This window comes from Elephantulus edwardii, unplaced genomic scaffold (assembly GCF_000299155.1).
Source record: "Elephantulus edwardii isolate Elephantulus edwardi_28Jun2011 unplaced genomic scaffold, EleEdw1.0 scaffold00187, whole genome shotgun sequence".
NCBI lineage: Eukaryota > Metazoa > Chordata > Mammalia > Macroscelidea > Macroscelididae > Elephantulus > Elephantulus edwardii.
In genome coordinates, this window is record NW_006399937.1 from 1,890,992 (window position 1) to 1,911,774 (window position 20,783).

General features: G+C 36.6%; 1 protein-coding gene across 1 annotated transcript in view; it reads right to left on the reverse strand.

Annotated features, from left to right (window-relative positions):
• Positions 1–20,783, reverse strand: part of KCNU1 (potassium channel, subfamily U, member 1) — a 311,810-nt gene that overhangs the window by 225,290 nt on the left and 65,737 nt on the right. The window contains exons 12-15 of the mRNA XM_006896651.1: positions 11,377–11,482; positions 7,132–7,214; positions 3,207–3,276; positions 2,455–2,607 (exon numbers count right to left, since the gene is read on the reverse strand). Coding sequence (XP_006896713.1) covers positions 2,455–2,607; positions 3,207–3,276; positions 7,132–7,214; positions 11,377–11,482 — 412 coding nt within the window. The remainder of the gene's footprint in view (positions 1–2,454; positions 2,608–3,206; positions 3,277–7,131; positions 7,215–11,376; positions 11,483–20,783) is intronic.

Genomic DNA, 20,783 nt, shown 5'->3' on the forward strand with positions numbered 1-20,783 from the left:
TTTCCTACATTCATGGTTCTCACATTCCATGTCCCAGTCACTAGTGTCTGCTTACAACTGTCCCTCTTCCTTTGTATTTCTTTACTTGAAAGCTCAACCTCAGTTGCCCTTTCTCTTATCTACATGCGTTCTGTTGTACATAGGGCCTTCAGAGGCCTGCTGTTTCAGAAGGGGATGGCCAATCCTTCTTCCTACTCTTTCTTAGTCTGAATATTCAGATTTAGAGATACTATAGGCAATATTTTGAATGATCCAGAAAGCATCGAAAGAAGGATGGAATACAGAATCATTGTACCAAAAATAGTTGATGCTGAAAAATTTCAGGAAGTATCAGATGAACAAGATCCAATAGTAAGGAGGACAAAGTTCAAGCAGCACTGAAGACACTGACAAAATATAAAGCCCCAGGAATTGATGGAATACCAATTGATATGTTTCAATTAATAAATACACCCCTGAATATGCTCATCAGTTTATGACAGAAACTTTGGAGGACATCTGCCTGGCCTACTAATTGAAAGAGATCTGTATTTGTCCCTCAAGAAAGGTGATTCAACAGAATGGAGAAATTATCAAACAATCATTAATATCACATGCAAGCAATATATGGTGCAGATCACTCAAAAATGGCTAGAACAGCATATTGTCAAGAAGTTGCCAAAAGTTAAAGCTGAGTTTAGAAGAGACCATGGTATCATGGATTTCATGGTTGATGTCAGATTGATCTTGGATAATACCAGAAGAATTTCTACTTATGCTTTATTGATTACAAAAGACATTGTGTAGATAACAAAAAATTATGGTTGATAGTGAGAAGAATAATAATGTCAGAACATTTAATTATGCTTCTATGAAACATACCTAGACCAAGAAGCTGTGACTGAACAAACCAAGGGAACACCACATGATTTAAAATCAGGATTATACTCTTCATACTAGTCAATCTGTATTCTGATCAAATAATTGAGAATCTGGAGTCTATGAAGAGGGGTGTGGCATCAGGATTTGAAGAAGACTCATCAGCAACCTGCATTATACAGATGGCACAAATTTGCATGCTAAAAATGATGATATGAAGCACTTGCTGTGAAGATTAAGGATTATAGCCTTCAGAATGGATTACTTCTCAACATCAAGAAAACAAAGATCCTTACTTACCCCAGCACCTAGAGACAACATAATGACAGATGGAGAAAGGAATGAAGCTACCAATGATTTAATCTTGATTGGATCAACAATCAATACCCTTGAGGGGAGCTCTGGTGGCCTAGTGGCAAGGAGCTGCAACTACAATCCCAGAGGCCTCTATGATATTAAACACACTTGCTCTGACCTCATAGTTTAGGCTTTCTGAAAATATGTTACAAACTTCACTTTCATAAGAAAAACATTTAAAAATTTCCATGATCAAAACCTATCCCAATCCTCGAATTCCAAAGCCATCTTGTGTTGAGTATTTTCAGAGAGTCATTTCAATGAAGAGTTTACAACTTTAGATTGGAGGCAGTGGGGGAGATAGCTTCACAACTTAGTGAAGATGGTTTCGTATTTCTTTTTTTCTATATTTTCATACAGGAGAATAATAAATTTTTATTTCAGTTTTAACTATTGAAATAATGGTCATAATAAGAAATAATGGTGTTCTATTTCATTTTTTGGTGACCCAGTGTGTAAGGAGCTGCATTTCCAAGCTAAAGGCAGGCAGTTGGAATCCACCAACTGGTCTATGAGAGGAAGATGAGCAATCTCTCGTGTCATTTACAGCCTCTAAAAACCCACTGTAGGTTGACTGTGATTGAGTTCCTACCTACTCAGCGGCAATGAACACTGATCACTCACTAACTTAGTAAACACTGACTCATTTTAGGAATATTTCCCATTTTGCAAATTGTTGAAAAGCAAGACATGTTTTCAAAAATAGATGTATTTACAAAGCATGACACATAGTATGAACTCAACATGTATAATCACTATTATTACTATCCTATGGAACTTCTCTAAAGAAATTGGAAATATATTAATTATTATTGATGTTGATTCAATTTTTACTAAAATATTATTTCAAGTTCACACTTAATTTACATTTAAATATATATTTTCTCCATTAAAAATATAACCATTATGTACCTGCTTACATGCCAACTTTCTTTAAATAATTCAGAGATCTTCCATATCTATGAATATATTTACTTTTTTAAGTGTCTATAAGGAGCAAAGCTATAATTTCTACTTTGGAGATAAAGTTTCTTAAGCAAGAATAGAATAAAGAACTTCTTCAAATCACTATAATACCTGAAATTTCATTCTAAATCCCTCAATTCCCTCCTTCTTAGTGCACATAAAGCTCATGTCTTTGGACCTTCTTGCCTTATTACATTTTTTTTCCCAGTCATGATCATAATAAATGAGGACACAGAGATAGAAGTATGATTCAGCATCAACTTACAAGGTTACCTTTATGTTGAGCTCAATAAATAGAGAAGTTAGAAAGGTGCATAAGCCTGGCACCAGACAACCTTGGGCAATAAATCCAAGCTTCAAGTCAGTAAAACAGATAATGTTGTCTCCAGCTTTCCAGTTCCAGCTGGGAATCTTTGACAGGTAAACCTATTTTAAAATGGAAGGCAGGAGGAACATTAGAAGTAAATAGGACTCAGAAAAGTTCCTTCCTCTTTCTTTCACATAATTTCTCCTTAATTCTACACTCTTTGATGGGACACTAATAATAACCAGGTCAATGGAAGTTTTTGCATCAAATTTAAATTCTTTATCTGAAAATGGTTAATGGTCACATTGGAGCTCTAGAGTGGTGTACTAGTAACTGACAATTAACTAGAAGACTAGTAATTTCAACATAGTTGGAAGCAACTAAAGGGCAATATTTGGTGATCTGCTTTTTATAGGTCATAGTCATGAAAACTCTGTACCATTTTAACATATGGAGTTGTAACATATAGTCAACAGCAATATTTGTATCATCAATTCTCTGCCCACAATTGTCTCATAGTGAATAATAGTAATAACAAAAGCTAAAAAATTAGATTAGTTCCTCCCCAAATTGGTAAGTCACAATTTTAATGTGATTCTAAATTTTGCATACTGTTGGCAAGACACTGTTCATTTGCACACACTTAAAATTAGTAAGGTTCATCTATCATCATAGAATGAAGGGAAAAGAGATTGAATAGGCCACTATAAAATATTACCTTGTTATAGGATTGAAGTATTTGTATGATGACTCTGGACTTCGGGTAATAATTCTTGATAGAGAGCACCCTACACAAACAATATATAGGCTCATGAGTGGAGTGGTATATTCACATTACTTTCCATGTGTTGTTTTCAAGTCAGAACCAATCTATAGCCGACCTTCTAGTTAGTTTTTAGAGGCAGAAAATCACACAGGAGGAGACTGTGCATCCTTTTGTGGAGCATCCAGTGGATTTTAAGCACATGTCTTTGGGACTACAACACAGCTTCTTACCACTGGACCATCCGAGCTCTCCTATATAATACCATTCAGAATTAAATATATGTATGAGTAACTAGATTAAAATTATTATATTCTAAAGGTCACTGTTACGCTGTTTTCTATCAATAACATACAGGTATATAGGTACCCCTGGATTGATTCCGACTCATATACAACCACATGAAATATTGATTGTGTCATCTTCACAATCTTTCAGACAAGTGGTGGGTGGGATAGCATACACAATTGTATGCAATTGTCCCTATAATTTAGCAAATCAGGCCTACAAAAATGTTATGTCTTGGAAGTGGTTATTGTTACTTGGAAGTGGTTATTGTTAAGTGCTGTCAAGTCACCTGTGACTCATAGTGACCTTATGTACAACAACCCTAAACCCTGCTCTATCCCTTGCCAATCTTATTGTCTCTGACACGCCTATCCCCATTGCCACAGTGATTGAATCAGTCCATCTCATAGAGGGTCTTCCTTTCCTGCGCTGCACTCTCCCAAGCATGACATCCCTCTCCAAGGACTGGTCCCTCTTTGCAACATGTCCAAAGTATGTAAGACGAAACTTCAGAATCCTTGCCTCCAAGGAGCAGCCTGGTTTCACCCTGTCCGGGATGAACTTGTTTGTTCTTCTAGCAGTCCATGGTATATTCAGTACTATTCTCCAGCACTACAGCTCAAAGGCATCAATCCTCCTTCTATCACCCCTTATCAATGTCCAGTTGTCTGATACATAGCAAGAAGTTGCAAAGACCATGGCCTATATCAGGTGCACCTTAGTCTCCAGACTGACACCATTGCTTTTCAGTAATTTGGAGAGGTCTCTAATAGCAGACTTTCCCAATGAAATTTATCTTTTAATTTCCTGGCTGCTGGTACCAAGAGTGTTAATTGTAAAGCAAAGCAAACTGAGCCTGTCAGTAATGTCAATCTCTTCACCATATACCGTGATGCTGCCAGTTGGCCCAGTGGTGAGAATCTGTCTTCTTGATATTGAGCTTCAATCCATATTGAAGGCTGAATTCTTTGACTTTCTGCAGCAAGCACTTCAGATCCTCCTCAGTTTCAGCAAGCCGTCTTGGAATTAGGAGAGTATATTTTTGTTGTTGGGTTTGTTTGTTTTATCTAGGTCTTCAGAAGAAAATAAACACTTTAAGGCAATTTAAACTTTGAAATAAAATATGCTATTGTCATTAGGTCCTGTTGAATCAGCTCCAACGCACAGCAACTCTATGTATAACAGACTGAAACTCAGTTTAAGTCTGTTCCATCCTCACAATTCAATTTTTGCTGTCCTTATGCCCAACATTGTACAGTATCTAGCAACCATATTAGCTAGAGGAAAAGAAAAACAAAATAGATATAGCATTCTGATCTAAACTTAAAGTATCTCACAGACTATCTAATCCAACATTTTCATTTACAAATTAAATCACCATAATCTATCTCATATTTACTGTGATCAATGATCAATGGCATAAGCTCTAAACTATTTCTTCTTGTTTGTAGAACCATCTTGAGCTCTGTGTATTTATTTCTCTCTGAGAATCAGAAGCTCAGCTGTAGTTGGTACAACACAATTCCCATTACATTTTTTTAAATCTCTGTTTCCACAAGTCAAGTCCTGCTCATAAATAGTTTACAGTTGAAGATTGTTAACACTAACTTTAATCACGAAAACAATGGCTGATTTCTATTTCCATAAGCATTAACAAACTCATTGCCATCAGGCTGATTCCAACTCATAGTTAGAATAGTCCTAGCCTTACAGGACAGAGTAGAGCTGCCTCATAGTGTTTTCAGAGTTGTAAATCCTTATGGAAACAGATTCCCTTCTCATTCTCCCGTCAAGTAGCTGGTGAGTTCAAACCAACAGGCTTTTGGTTAGCAGCCAAGTGCTTAACTATCACACTTCCATGTCTCTATTTTAAAATAGGCATTACAAGAACATGGAAACAGCCCAAATGTCAAACCATAACTAAATGGATTAAAAAATTGTGGTACATACACACAATGGAATAATAACCGTGCAGCACATAGGAGCAATGATTTTGAAAATTGTCACATCACTTGGGAGAGACTGGAGAACATTATGTTGAGTGAACTACCACAGTCTCATAAGAACAATGCTGAATAAGACCATTATTGTAAAAATAGATAACTAGTAAAACACATATGGGAACCGAAGGAGGAATGGGTGAGAGTGGAGAAGTGAGGACGGGTAGGGGCAAACTCATAGGGTTCCACAGTTTGGTGGTTAGAGGGAACGAGGGGAAGGAGGTGGGAAGAATCTTGGTGAAAAGACAGGGTAATAATGGGCAAGGTCCAATGCTTATTAATTCTATAAAACATAATACATAGAAATGATTGTATGAAACAAAATATGAAAGAATAAAAATGCGAAACACAATGTATATGAACTTTGTAAGCAAACCAATTAAAAAAAGCAAAGAAAAAATATAAGTATGTTGAAAGGATTTAACTTTGACACACACCTTTCCTAATTTTATTTTTTATATAATTTGCAATTTTTTTTCTAATTTATTATTTTGTTGCGGTTCCTGTCCTGTCTCCTTTGATTTTCCTTTCTTATTACCTTCTAAGATTGAGTCTTTCTGTGAATAAACTATTTCTTCATTTTTTTATACTAATGGTCTTAAAGTTCTGTAATTATTATTGCTCAGAAAATCCTATGAGGGGATTCAACCTTGTATCACAAAAACCAAACATGAGTTTCAATCAACTCAACATCATCAGGCTTATTGTGGTTTATGCATTATTCAGATGACACAACCTCACTTGTTAAAAGTGAGGAGGACTTTAAGCACATGTTGCAGAAGATCAAGTAATATAGCCTTTTGTATTTATTGAATTTCAATGTTAAGAAAACAAAGATTCTTACCACTGGACCAATAGGCAGCATCCTGACAGATGGAGAAGAGAATGAAACTGTAAACAGCTTCACCTTACTTGGATCCACAATGAACACCCTTGGTACCAGCAGTCAGTAAATAAGGAGACACATTCCACTGGGAAAATCTGCAGTTAAGGACCTTTCCAAATTATTGAGTAGTAATGATATCAGTTTGAGGAATAAGGGACATCTGATTCAGGCCATAGTCTTTCCAATCACTAGCTATGAATTTGAGAGCTGGACAATGAATAAGGATGACAGAAGAATTGATGCTTTTGAACTGTGATATTAGAGAAGAGGACTGAACGTCCCACGGACAGCCAAAAAACAAACGGATATGTTTTGGAGACGGTGAAGCCAGAGTGCTCTTTGGAGGCAAGAATGATTAGGCTTCGCCTCACATATTGTTAGGCATGTTGCTAGGAGGAGCTATTCCTTGACGGAGACATGATGCTAGGAAGGTAGAGGGTTGGTGAAGGAGAGAATGACCCAGGACCAGGTGGATTGACATGGTGATTGCCGCAGTGGGCTCTGTGTGTCAGGAAATGTGATAATGGCACAGGATAGAATAGGGTTCAGATCCATTGTTCATAGGATTGCTATGAGCTTGACAGCACCTAATAACAACTGTTGACAGATCATCTTTTGTTTAATATTTTGTGCTGAGTTATTTTTTATTATGAAACAATGAGAAAAATAAGCATTTATACACATCAAACAAATGCTGGCTTCTTACCTCATAATGTTTGAAGTGTCTTCAGCATAAGCGTCACTGCACAAAGGGTTGGCTATAATCAGGAATGCTTCTGCATGTTCCACCTATTCTTCAAGATTAAACAATCATCATATTAATTAAAAGGGACATGTTCAGGCGGCCTCCTTATGAGTAGTCTTATGTTTATTTAAAACAGTAACAATGAGAAGAAAACACAAAACCCAGGGTACAATTGGTAAAGAGTAGAGACCAAGATGAGAGTGGACAAACCTTTGTCATCTTTACCTCCAAGGAGCACTCTAGCTGTACTTTTCCCAAGACATCTATTGTTCTTTTGGCAGTCCATGTTGTTAGGAGAGAATATTCCCTAGAGAGGGTCATCATGCTTGGAAAACTAGAGGGTTAGTGAAAGAAAGGAAGACCCTCAACCCATTGGATTGACACAGTGCCATAGGCTCAAGTATGTCAGAAATAATGAGGATGCTACAGCATAGGACAGGCTCAGATCTCTTGTTCATAGGGTCACTATGAGTCCACCTTAACTCAATAGCTCCTAACAACAACAACAGCAACAGCAACAGCAACAAGAACTGTCTTTGCATCAGGCTCACATTCCTGAGAATACTGTAAGGGCTTCTGCTGACAATCCTAAGGATATGGACTCTAACGGTAATAGGAGCTCAGCTCAACTCATTGCCCATAAGTCAGAGCCAACTCATATCTGACCCCTCAGTTTGGGTAGGCTGTAAATCCCAAGGGAGGAGATTGCCTATCTTTCTGCTATGGAGTTGCTAGTGGGTTCCAACTGCCAGAGATACCATCTTAGGATTAGCAGTGCAACTCCCTAGCCATTAGATCACCTGAGTTCTCTAACACTGATCTAAGGTTGCTTTTAAATAGAAAAAAAAAAATTCCAACAATTCATCTAATTTGAACATAATTGCAAGAAATAAGACCTTTTAAATATCTGTATGCATATTTATTTACCTTATAGAATAGCAAAAATTAGGGGAAATTAGATAGTACTTCACTTAAAAAAAGAATCATTCAGTATTTGCAGATTGTGAAAATTAGCCAAGATGCTGTTAAGATACTTGGCTCCTGGAGAGGTTGCTTTGAGTCTGCCACTTTCTCTTTTAATTATTTATGATAACTCTTTAGTTTTTAAAATTTTATTTAAAGTGAAACAATTTATGTTTCTAAAACCTTACAGAAATCTGGTTTTGATTTTAAAGCAAAGCTATGTAGAGAGTTAGATCTTATTCATCATATCATCATTTATAGTTGCAACCTTATTTTCCTTCATTCCACTCTAGTCATTAAACTTACGTGTGTGTTTGGTAAGAAATTGATGAATCTGACGACTACTTCCGAAGCTTTGTCTGACATACTCTGGACATATTGCAAGGTGGGACCAGTCCTTGGAGAGGGACATCATGATTGGGAGGGTAGAAGGATACTGAAGGAGAGGAAGATCCTGTTGCAATAGAGACTTGATTCTTATGCACATCCAAAAACTTCTCCAACAGTGTAAAAAGGGAAGCCACAGATTGGGGGAAAATTTGATAATGAGCTGTCTGATAAGGGACTTATTTCTAGAATTTAAAGAAAACTCTACCACAACAAGATAAAGGTAAACAACTCAATTGCAAAAGGGGCACAGAGTATCAACAGACACTTCACCAAAGAAGACATAAAGATGGCAAACAAACATATGAAGAAATGTTCAAAATCACTAGCTCTAAGAGAGATACAAATAAAAAAAACTATGAAATATAATCACACCCCGGTAAGAATAGCAAAATTTAAGCTTTCGTGGCCAAGTGGCAAGAAGCTGCACTGCAATCCCAGAGGCACACAGTTCAAATCCACCAGATGCTCGGCTGTAGAAGGAGGGACAATCTCCTCCTGTACCAGCTGGATTCAATTTGTCAGTACACATACCAAAAAAAATTAATAAAATATAAAAAAAGTTTTTTAAAAAAGAATAGCAAAATTCAACGGAGCAGCAAACAACAAATGCTGGTGAGGTTGCAGAGAAACTGGAACCCTTATTCACTGTTGGTGGGAGTGTAAAACGGTGCAACCACAATGGAAGGCAGTATGGAGCTTTCTCAAAAGCTGGAAATAGAAATACCATTTGACCCAGCAATTCTATTACTGGGAATATACCCTAAAGAAACCAGAACTGCCACCCAGGCAGATAGATGCACACTCATGTTTATTGTTGCTTTGTCCACAATAGCAAAGATTTGGAAATAACCCAACTGCCCCTCAACAAATGAATGGATAGAGAAGCTGTGGGTGTATTCACACAATGGAATATTATGCAGTGCTGAAAAACAAAGAACTCATGAAATATTTTACAAAATGGGTGACCTTGGAGGACATTATGCTGAGTGAAATATCTCAGTCACAAAAAGACAAATACTGCATAATGCCACTGTTATAAAACAGGACTGACATGGGCTTTGGGAGAAAACTAAGAAAAGAAGGTATAAATAATATACATGACATTGAAAGAGATGAGCAAGAAAACTTTATAAAAGAAATATAGGATTAGGTATTATTTGAATGACAACAGTCCAGAATAAGACCTGCATAGTAAAGTGGACTAGGGTGGGGGGATCGTATAACAATGAAAGAATTTTTTTTTCTGAAGAGAAAAGTAAACTGGGTAGGGGGTAGGAAGGCAGGGAGGAAAATGTGTAACAATGAATGAATGGAAATCCAAGTTCTTTATAAACTTTCATTAAAATCTCAATACAAAAAAAAGAGAGGAAGAAAGACCTTCTATGAAATGTATTGATTCAGTGACTAGGGTAATGAGGGTGGATGTATCAGAGATAATAAGATTGGCACAGGATAGAACAGGGCTTGGGCTGTTGTACATAGGGTCTCTTTGAGTTGGAGGTGACTTGACAACACATAACAACAACAACAACAACAACAACTAAAAATTTGTCTTTATTAGAAATTTGGTTTAGATGATAAATGCAAACCATGGTTTTGAACGGTTTCATTATGTTCAACATCTGTTATGAATTTGCCTGTACATCCCAGATAAGGGACACTTGGTGGACTAGTTGAAAGGAGCTGTGTGCTGAAGGCACAAATCCCTAATCCACAAATTGCTTTGTGAGATAAAGATATGCAATCTCGTTCTTTGACTTTTACTGCCACTGAAAATCCATTGTGATCAGCTATGGGTCAGTTCCCTGATATACATAATCAGATCATATTTTAACAAACTCCCCAAGATGATTCTAAGAGATTCCCTAAGTGATCCTTAAAGACCCCCAGATGTGGTTTGTTTGTTTGGGTTTTTTTTGTTTTTTTGTTTATTGGGTGTTTTTTTTTTTTGTGTGTGTGTGTATACAAAAGAATCTGGTTAAAATACAGATTATAATTCATCATATATGAATGAAAATACAAATTATTAGCATGAAGTTAAACTTGAATGAACCAATTTAAAGCCATGGATGAAGAATACTATTTTGAATACTTTCAGATCTCTTCAATTGCCAAATATTTTTTAAGGCTATAATTTAGTGACATATATAAACTGTGGAGTCAGCTTGACTATCAAGAAATATTTGAGAGTTGGGTTAAAAGTAAAACCAGTTAAAAGGTAGAAATGTTGCCTTCCATGTGGGAGAACTGATGGGTCTGTCTCCAGCCAGTGTACTTTATATCACTATCTTTCAATTTATTGTACTGTACTGACTAGCATGTCTGACTACACTGTCTAGCTGACATCTATGCCATCTATATTTCAAGTACTGGAAGGGTTATCAATAGTGGACAGGTTCCTGCTTTCAATAGCAATCAAAAGAAAGACTAGATCTCAACTGCCCTACTCTTATTATTTGCCTTTTAGTTGAAACCAACACAAAGCTGCTATCCAACAGGTTTTCAGAGGTTATACGTTTCATAGGAGGAGATTGCTCATCTTTCTTGTGCAAAGCAGCTGGTGTATTTAAAGGGTATGCTTTGAGTTTGCAATGCAACTCTTTCCCTACTAGATAATTGTAACTAATAAATCGTTATCGGTTTGCTCCATTTTTTATAACTTAGAGTTAATATCTCAGTAGCAACTAGAAACAAGAGCATTTCAAGGTTGATTTCTACATTTCCATTGCGACAATTTGTTTTCCAGTTAAGCAGTTATCCTCTTTAAATCTCACCATTATCCCTTTCACTCAGTTGAAGGATAAAATATATCATTTCTTAGGTGGGGACGGTACAAAGAGAAAAAAGTCCTACCGCAACTCGCTTAAGATCATCCCACTTTAGTGCAGATCCATTAACGAAAGTTGTGTAGGCTGTATGGCACTTAAATATTGTTTCCAATTCCAATGAAGGGGGGTTCCTTTTCAAACCAGCATAGTGAAAAAGGGGAGAAATATGATTAATTACAGTTATAAATTTTGTTTTACATAGTATGCATTCAGTGCTTTAACAAAGACAGGATAGAGTAGTAAGAAAGTAGTATTACAATTCCATACTAAATACCATCACTAGTTATGCTTCGTAGGTTTGCATTTTGAGTGAGTCTAGACTCTGATATTTCAAATAACAAGATATATCAAGAATATTAATATATCTACAAGGAATGTATGCTAATACAACTATTATTGACATTTAAATAACAATTAATGTAAAAGATAAATTATATATTTATATCAACATTTAAAGCCTGAGTTTGATGAAACATGAAGTCAGCATGCAATAATTGTTAACTATTGGAAAGCAAGAGTCAATAAATGAAAACATCAATTTGGTGGTAGAAATGATTCTGGAATTACATGACAGATATTTCAAGAGGAATGACTTATTCACAGAAAATCCTTTTTTTTCCTCTCTCTGAACAATCTAATCATTGTAGACTTCTGTTGCCACAAAGGTAAGTTAAATTGACACCACCTGTGGAAAGGCACAGTGGAAGACCATAATATCATCAGTCAGAAGGCCAAGGACCTACTAAAGAACAGATTCAATTACTCTTATGTAAATTCACATTAATATTAGAGAAAACGAAAATAAACCAGGAATGAATCTTAATACATTCTGCCTAAATTTGGAGATGATCTCAAAAATATATTTGATATTCCAATAATTAATGACAAAAATCCAAGATGAGTTGTGGCATATCATCAAGGATGTCAAATAAGAAAGCAAAATGTCCTTAGCAATACAGGGAAGTTTAGAATACTTATACACTGCTGGTGAGAATTTAAAATTATATAACCACTATGGAAAGCAGTTTGACCCTTCCCTAGAAAGTTAAGATACCATTTGAACCAGCAATCCCAGTACTAAATGTATATATCATAAAGAAATAAAAGTTAGGACAGGGTTGCAAAGAGGAATATACATACTGATATATATTGTAGCATTATTTATAATGGCCAAGAGATGGAAACAGCCCAAGTTTACATCGATAGATGAATGCATAAAGAAACCATGGTATATAATAGATTTATAAGAGCACTAAAAGTAATAACAATTCTTGAACCACTACAAACCTTGGATGCATCCAGGATATTATGCTAAGTAAGTAACTCAGTTGCAAAGGATCACATACAGTATAAGGACCACTATTATAAAAAGCCAAATAAATCCTTAGATAGCTACAATCATTATTGGATAATTACTAAGGATGGGAAAGTGGGTAGAGGGAGTGAAAATTAGAAAATACATAAGGCAAACATTAGATGATTGAAGGAAAAGGCAATATCCAGTAAGGGGGTAATTAGAAGCATCTGACCAAAAAAAAGAGAAGATATAGAGAAATATAATTACCCTAATGGAAATCGGCATTAAAGGGAGGAAATAGGAATATAATTATTATATTGTAGATATTGAAATTAATATTATTGAACATAATGTATAGGAATAGTTGAATGAATTTTATTTGTAAACATTCACTCAAACCACTATGAAACAAAAGTAAACATTTGGAAAACAAAGACAGGAAAGAAAGAAAATCTGAATATAGAAGTCAGAATTGATTCTGAAACCTGCTCTTGAATGTAGAATATCAAAAGAAAGAAAGAGACATGAAAAAGCCAAAAGAAAAGGTTTCCAAGGGGAGCACAAGAAAACAAAGTGAAGTGCTGGGGGAAAAAGAATTCTAGAGTTGTAAAATTTTAAAAAGTTTTAAAGCTAGAGCATTCTTTGACCTTTTCAATCAGAAAGACCTGAATTAAAATTCAAGCCTCTGCTATTTCAGGACTTTATAGGTAAAATACTGAACAACACAGGAAACATCTAAATAAGATGAAAGGTATGTACAGACTCACTGACCTTCAATCATTTCAGAGGGTAGCTGAGAGGTAAAGAACCATAAAAAATATCTAATCCAGCTGAGTAATTCTCTGAATTTCCTACTTGAAAATTTAGCATTTTCTAAGAATAAACACTAGCCGGTAGAGGGGGGGCGTTAGAAGGAAGGGAGTAAAATGTGCAACAATGGATGAATGAAAATCTAACTTATCTGTAAATGTTCGTTAAAATCATGAGTAAAATAAAATTTCCCTTTTTAAAAAAGTAAACGTTGATTTTAGGAAGCGTAATGAGCATATATATCCTTTGTGATTCAGGTAAGTCTCCTTTTATTTATTTTTTTTTATTTTTTTGGTGACTTTAATGAAAGTATACAGAAAGGTTGAGTTTTTACTCATTCATTGGTACATATTTTCCTCCCTTCTTGTCCTTTCCTTCTTCCAATTAACTTTTTATTCCAGATTGCTTATTGTTATACATATAATTTTCAGTCATATATTCCTTTTCAGTACTTTCTTTCATCAGTTCCAGTGCAGTGTTCACTAGACATAGATGTTTCATGTTGAGTCTGCTCTTGAATCTTGCGTTAAGAAATATTAACTTCTTTTTTGTAATTTTTTTATATTCTCCTCCATGATTAAACTTATTACAGTTATGCTGTTTACAAGAATTCTCTATGACCATCTCAATGGCTCATTGAACTAAATAAAAGTACCAGCTGATGTCAGGGTTGTCCTATAATTCATCTCTAAAAATGTTCTCTGTTTTATGTAAGTCAAACCCAGAGAGTGAAAAAAATCAAACGCATTATCTAGACTCCAAGTCATGGTAACTTCTTACACTGTAGGGCAAAATTATTTAATAGCGATTTCAAGGCTATGACCTTTCAGATGCAGTCACCAGTACTTCAGAGGAGCCTCTGCATTAATTTTCCACACTCTTGGCTAATGGGTTATTGCTGATTTGCGCCACCTACTTGACTCCATAGACACTCCATGTACAACAGATGTAAATCCTGTCCAATTCTGCACCATCCTCAAGATCTCCTTGACTCTAAGAAACACCCTGGCTATACTTCTTCCGAGATGGCTCTGTCTGGTTTTTTTAGCTGTTGTTATTAGGTGCAATAGAGTCAACTACAACTGAGATACCCTATCAACAACAGATTTGAAATCTGCCCTACGTTGTGCCATCTTCATGATCCCTCAATATTCAAGCTTATTATCTACAATGTGTCAATCTACCTTTTTGTGGTGTATGAACCTGGTTTTTTTTTTACATTATATTTTAAATTGGTTTGCTTACAAAGTTTGTATACATTGTGTTTCACACTATTCTTCATTAGCATTCTGTTTCATAGAATCATTCTCATACATTATATTTGTTAATCTATCTTGTTCAAGATCTTTCTCTCTTTTGCTGACTCTCCACCTTTCCAAGTACGATGCCCTTTTCCAAGGACTGGTCATTCCTAACAACATGTGCAAAAAAATTTGAGATGAAGTTTCATCATTCTTGCCCCTGAGGGGCACCCTACCTGTATTTTCTCTAAGACATATTTATTTGTTCTTTTGGCAGTCCTTGAGATATTCAGAACCTTTTTCTGTCCTTCTTAGTCATTGTTCAACTTTCTGAAGCATAGGAAGTAATTCAACAGTACAGGGAGCTCTGGTGGCCTAGTGGCAAGAAGCCACACTGCAATCCTAGAGGAATGTGATTCGAGTCCACTGGCTTAACTTCAAGAGATGGATGAACAAACTTCTCCCATGTGATTAACTGCTTCTAAAAACCAGCTGGAGGGTCAGCTATGGGTCAGTTCCAACTTGATGGTAAACAATAACAACTACATAGTATATTTAATTCTTTAACACTACAAGTCAAAGGTATCATCCCCGCCCCCCCGCCACCCCCATCTTCATGTACGTACAACCTATATTTAGACCAGGAGGCAGTCATCAGAACAGAGTGAGGAAACACTGCATGGTTCAAAATTGGGAAGAGTATACACCAGGATTGTGTCCTCTCTCCATACCTTTTCAATCTATATACAGACTAGATTATCCTGGAGGCTGGGATATATGAGGAGAAATGTGACATCAGGATTGAAGGATGACTCATCAACAATCTGCATTATGCAGATGACACAGCGCTGCTTGCTGAAATTGAGGAGGATTAGAAGTGCTTGTTGCAGAAGGTCAAGGACTACAGGCTTCAATATGGAATGAAGCTCAACATCAAGAAAACAAAGATTCTCACCACTGGGCCACTTGGCAGCATCGTGATAGATGGTGAAGAGATTGAGATTATAAACAGCTTTAGTTTGCTTGGTTCCACAATCAACACTCTTGGTGCTAGTAGACAGGAAATTAAAAGATGTATTGCATTGGGACACTCTGCTGTCAGAGACCTCTCCAAGGCACGGAAGAGCAATGATGTTAGTCTGCAAAATATTTCTATACATCAGAAAGCTGGACAGTGACTAGGAATTATAGGAGGAGAATTTATGCCTTTGAGCTGTGGTGTTGGAGAAGAGTTCTGAATATACCATGGACTGCTAGGAGAAAAAAACAGGTTCATCCTAGAGAAGGTGAGACCAGGCTACTCCTTGGAGGTAAGGATTCTAAAGCTTTATCTGATATACTTTGAACATGTTGCAAGAAGGGACCAGTCCTTGGAGAGATATGTCATGCTTGGGAGGGTGGAGAGGAAGCCCCTCAATGATATGGATTGGTTCAGTGGCCGGAGTAATGGAGGTATAAGATTGACACAGGATAAAGCAGGATTCAGAGCTGTTGTATATAGGATTGCTGAGTCGCGGGTGACTCCATGGCACATAACAGCAACTATATGTTCCTTATGCATAGTTCCACTTTCAAATGATGTGAAATAATTGGAAATACCTGATTTGGATCAGGAAGACTTTAATATTTAAATTTAAACCCTGCTATTTAGCACTTTAAGGAGATCCTTGATGGCGTACTTGCCTAATGCAGTACTTTTTTCATATCTTGTCTGCGGCTTCCATGGAATTTGATTATAGACCCAAAGAAAATGAAATCTTTAAATAGGAGCATTTCTCCAGTTATTGTGATGCTGTTTATTGGTCCACTCATTAGGATTGTTTTTTCAGTGTGAACCAAGGACTTTACTTGTTAAAAGCAGAATACAAACAGAAACTCCAAAAGTACTATGTGGGTATCCAGTCATTGGGGGGGAAAAAGTTTATCTGCAAAATATCAAGCGAATAAACTGAGTCAATGGTGAAGGCGCTCTCAGCCAATATACAGATTTCATTCAAGGACTGCATTTGATTTTTTAGGTAATATTATTACTCATTTCTTGTGATGATTGACTATCAAAATGGGGGGGGGTACTGTAGGATGCTGAGCCAGCACTGTCTTGATTTCAGAGATGACCTGGCTTGCTTCTGCTCAAGTCTTGGGAATCTCATCTTCAGATGTGAGAGGCCAACCTGCATTTCTTTTCTGTCCAGGCTTCTTTGAGAGAGGTCGCCAAGACTTTCTGCTCCCTTGGGCCCAGACCTAGCTCAAATGGTGTCGCCCCTGTCTTTTCAACATCACCTGGAACCCTGAAGGGGACCCATTTTATAAGTTCATCAGGGAGTTTTTTAAAAAACACATAAACCCAATTAAAGATAGTGGATGAAATGACTCATTTCCTCTCTCTTGTTCCAAAAACAAGAAATAAAAAGAGAGTGGATTGGTAAATGTAAAATTGATATCAGCCCCATGTTTAAGGAAAAAGAGTTTTCTGTAAATCCTTCCGTTAAAAGTCCTGTTCAGAGGTGTTTAAGACTAAAAGGAGGCCATAAAACTGTTTAGACAAACAATTTTTGCTGAAGGGGGGGGGATGAAAAAAAGCCCTTTATAGAGAGGGGCTGAGGAAGGGGCAGAAGTAGTCAAGGACCAGAAGCAGAGGGCAAGATCCAGCCTGCTTTATAATCAGGCCTCCGTGACCCCGTGGCTCTGTGTCTGCTGGGTGTTCATAATGTCCCCACTCCTCCTTGTACTTAAAAAAAGAAGAGTTAAAAAATGAAAGTGAATACACGGCCCAGTTCAATTGTGCTGTCTTTCCTGCCACAAGATGATCAAGATGATCGTGACGCAGCTGTCTTACAACGCTGGGGCGCTCACCTGCCTCTCCTGTGGGAGTGCAGGGACCTGGAGCTCTACTGCCCTCACCACTAAAAGCCCTTCTAGGACTCAGCCGGTGGAGCAGGCAATGCAGGAAGCCCTTTTCTTTTTCTCTAGCCCAGTCCGACCCTGATGGAGGTCCTGCCGTGGAGGGGGAGAGGGTGACCTATCTTTCAGGGGTCCATTGTCAAAAGTGAAAACCACCAACTCTAGACATTGCTGCTTGGAGTTGTGAACCAGACATGCAAAGACATTCTCTGCAAGTGTGGGTTCAGGACTTGGCCACCGGGATCCCAGTTCACCCACACCTTTAATAGAGTATCCTCTGGTGATCTGCAGGGGCAGTCCCTTACTCTACCTCAATGGTCCCCTCTGGCAGTGGCCTCAAGTCTAGAAGCCACAGTTGCCTTATTTTTTGAGATTCTTTTGGCCCCACTGGGCTGGAACCAGCCAGTCTGCGGTGCCTACCATCTTAGCTTGTCATCCTACCCACCCGGGGACACAAATCTTGCCTTACAAACTTCAAAGGCCTGTCTTTGATCATGTGCATTGCTAACTTTTCATTAGCACACCAACTCACTTTAATTTTTTAAGTCTTCTTTTTTCAAGTACCAGGATTTTTATTTTCTTGAAGTTAACTTTTAGCCTGTGATAAATTGCTACATGTTGCCAGACAGTCTGAATTATAACCAGTTGACTACCCTAATAAGCCCATAACCATGAGAATGATTTTGTGAAATCTGAGTGGTCATTGCAGTCAATTCTGGACCCAATAGAGCAATACAATTTGTGATGGAAATAGTAGAAGTAGGCTCAGTAATGTAGGAAATCATGTATGTCTTTGTCAGAATTGATTTTGTACTGCTAATGTTGTCGTAGACTCCTCCCCTTGCAGTTAGTAGAGTTTAAACTCAGCTGCTCACATGCTGTCTATACTCTTTATAGCAATCTAAAGCTTGACTTTTTTCTTTAGTTCCTTCTGTTTGAGAAATGTTGTGTGTTTCCCTTTTTATTTCCTAACTTAATGCTTTTTCATCTTTTATTATAATTATTTTTGCTTCTTAAGATGCTCTGTTAAATCTTCTGTTCATCTTTATCCTTTCATTATTTATTCCTTTGCCTTTAATTTCTTTAATCTGAGGAACAAGTTGCAGTCATATCTTACACGAATCTTGGTCTCTCCTTTCTGTCTTTTTTAATGACCTTTTCTTTCTTCATATATGATGTCCCTTACGTGTCCGACTATGTGTCTTTTTTTTGTCATTAATTTTCATTGCTTCAAGTATGAGGAATCTTTGAAACAGTATGGTGGTTGTATCTCTTAGGTATACAGCTGAGGGACTGTGGGGTCACACAAAGTGTTATTGTAGGATATAAATTATGGAACCATTAGAGTATAAATATAATAGACATTTTGCTAGATAGAATAACTTCAACGTGTTGCAGTATAAAAGATTACATTCATTAGCTTGGTAGTACATATAATAACTTACATTATTTCATGAAAGTACAGCAGCATATTAAGTATATTACTTTGCATATACCTAATAATTTAGCCATCATCTAATTTCCATTGTGTAGTACCAGTTTCTCCTCACTAGTTTGAGGTAGATCTGATGTAGCTTAGTGATAAGTTTTACTGCCAATCCAAAGGTACATAGTTCACTATGGACAGTCTCCTCCTGTGCAATTTACAGCCTCTAAAAATCCTCTAAAATGTTAGCTATGACTCTGTTCTGACTCTATGGTAGGTACATGACAACAACAACATCACTAATTTCAGCAGTTTCTTTTTTATTCTTTAAAAGAAGTACTAAAAGTATTATTTATAAATAGTAAAAGAAAAATATAATACTAAAAATAACAAAATATGTTTTCTAATATTACAATCACAATGCCACAAAGTGCTGAAAGGCAGACAAAAATATTGAAAAACAAATTTTGATTCTTCATCAATGTTACTGTTATTATGTACTATTGAGTCACCTGCAACTCATAGTGACTCTGTGTATAAAACGCTTCCCTATCCTGAGCCAATCTCACTGACCCCAACATACCTAAGCCCATTGCCTCAGTTATTGTGTCAATCCATCTCATCTGGGGTCATCCTTTCCCGAGCTGTCCCTCTACCCTTCCAAGCATGATGTCCTTCTGCAAGGACTGTTTGCTTCTGGCCACATGCCTAAAGTATGTGAGATGGAAAAATCACAAAATATTGGTTGATTATCTAACATTGATTAAATTAAAATTAGAAATAAATTTATGGTGGATTGGAATAACGCCACATATGAAAGTACAATCTATAAAATAAGAGTTTTCCTAGCAATTATAATTAATTATATAATTATATTAATTATGTAATTATATATTATAGCCATACAAATATATTATTATATATAATTATGATATTATTGTCATGACAAGAATCCAGAATGAAAGTTGCACACTGAAGTGGACTTAGGGCAGTGGGTATTGTATTATAATGAATTTTTTTTAACTTAAAGAGAGAAGCGAACCAGTGGGGAGGGCTGGGCAGGGAGAAAAGTGTGCAACTATAAATGAATGGAAATCCAAAGTCTCTATAAACTTCCATTAATTAAAAAAACCCTCAAAAACACACAACAACAACAAAATCCCCATTAAAAATAAAGAGCCTATTAAAAAAAGAATTACATTTTTATTTTCCCTCAACTCTGTAATCATGTTTGTTGGATTGAGGGGAGGGGAGTGGCAATGCTAATCTCTGATAAGAGAGGAAGTAATAGATGATATTGGCCACTGCACATCTTTCTCCAGGAATTTCTGAAAAATGGGATAAAAAGAAATAGAACAATGAAAGACTCATTAGGCAGGATTTTCCAAACCAATGGGAATTTACTCCCATGTTTTAATAAAGTGGCACTAAAATATTACACGAAATCAACCATATTTAAAGAATGCTGGAATAGATGAATGGGACCTTCTAAGAATCAAATGCCTATGCACATCTAAAAACTTCTCCAACAGGATAAAAAGGGAAGCCATAGACTGGGAAAAAGTATTTGGTAATGACATGTCAGATAAGGGACTTACATCTGGAATTTATAAAATACTTGAGCACCACAATAAGATAAAGGTAAAGAATCCAATTGAGAAATGGGCACAGGATATGAACAGACACTTCACCAAAGAAGACATTCAGATGGCCAACAAGCACATGAAGAAATAGTTAAAAATCCCTAGCTCTAAGAG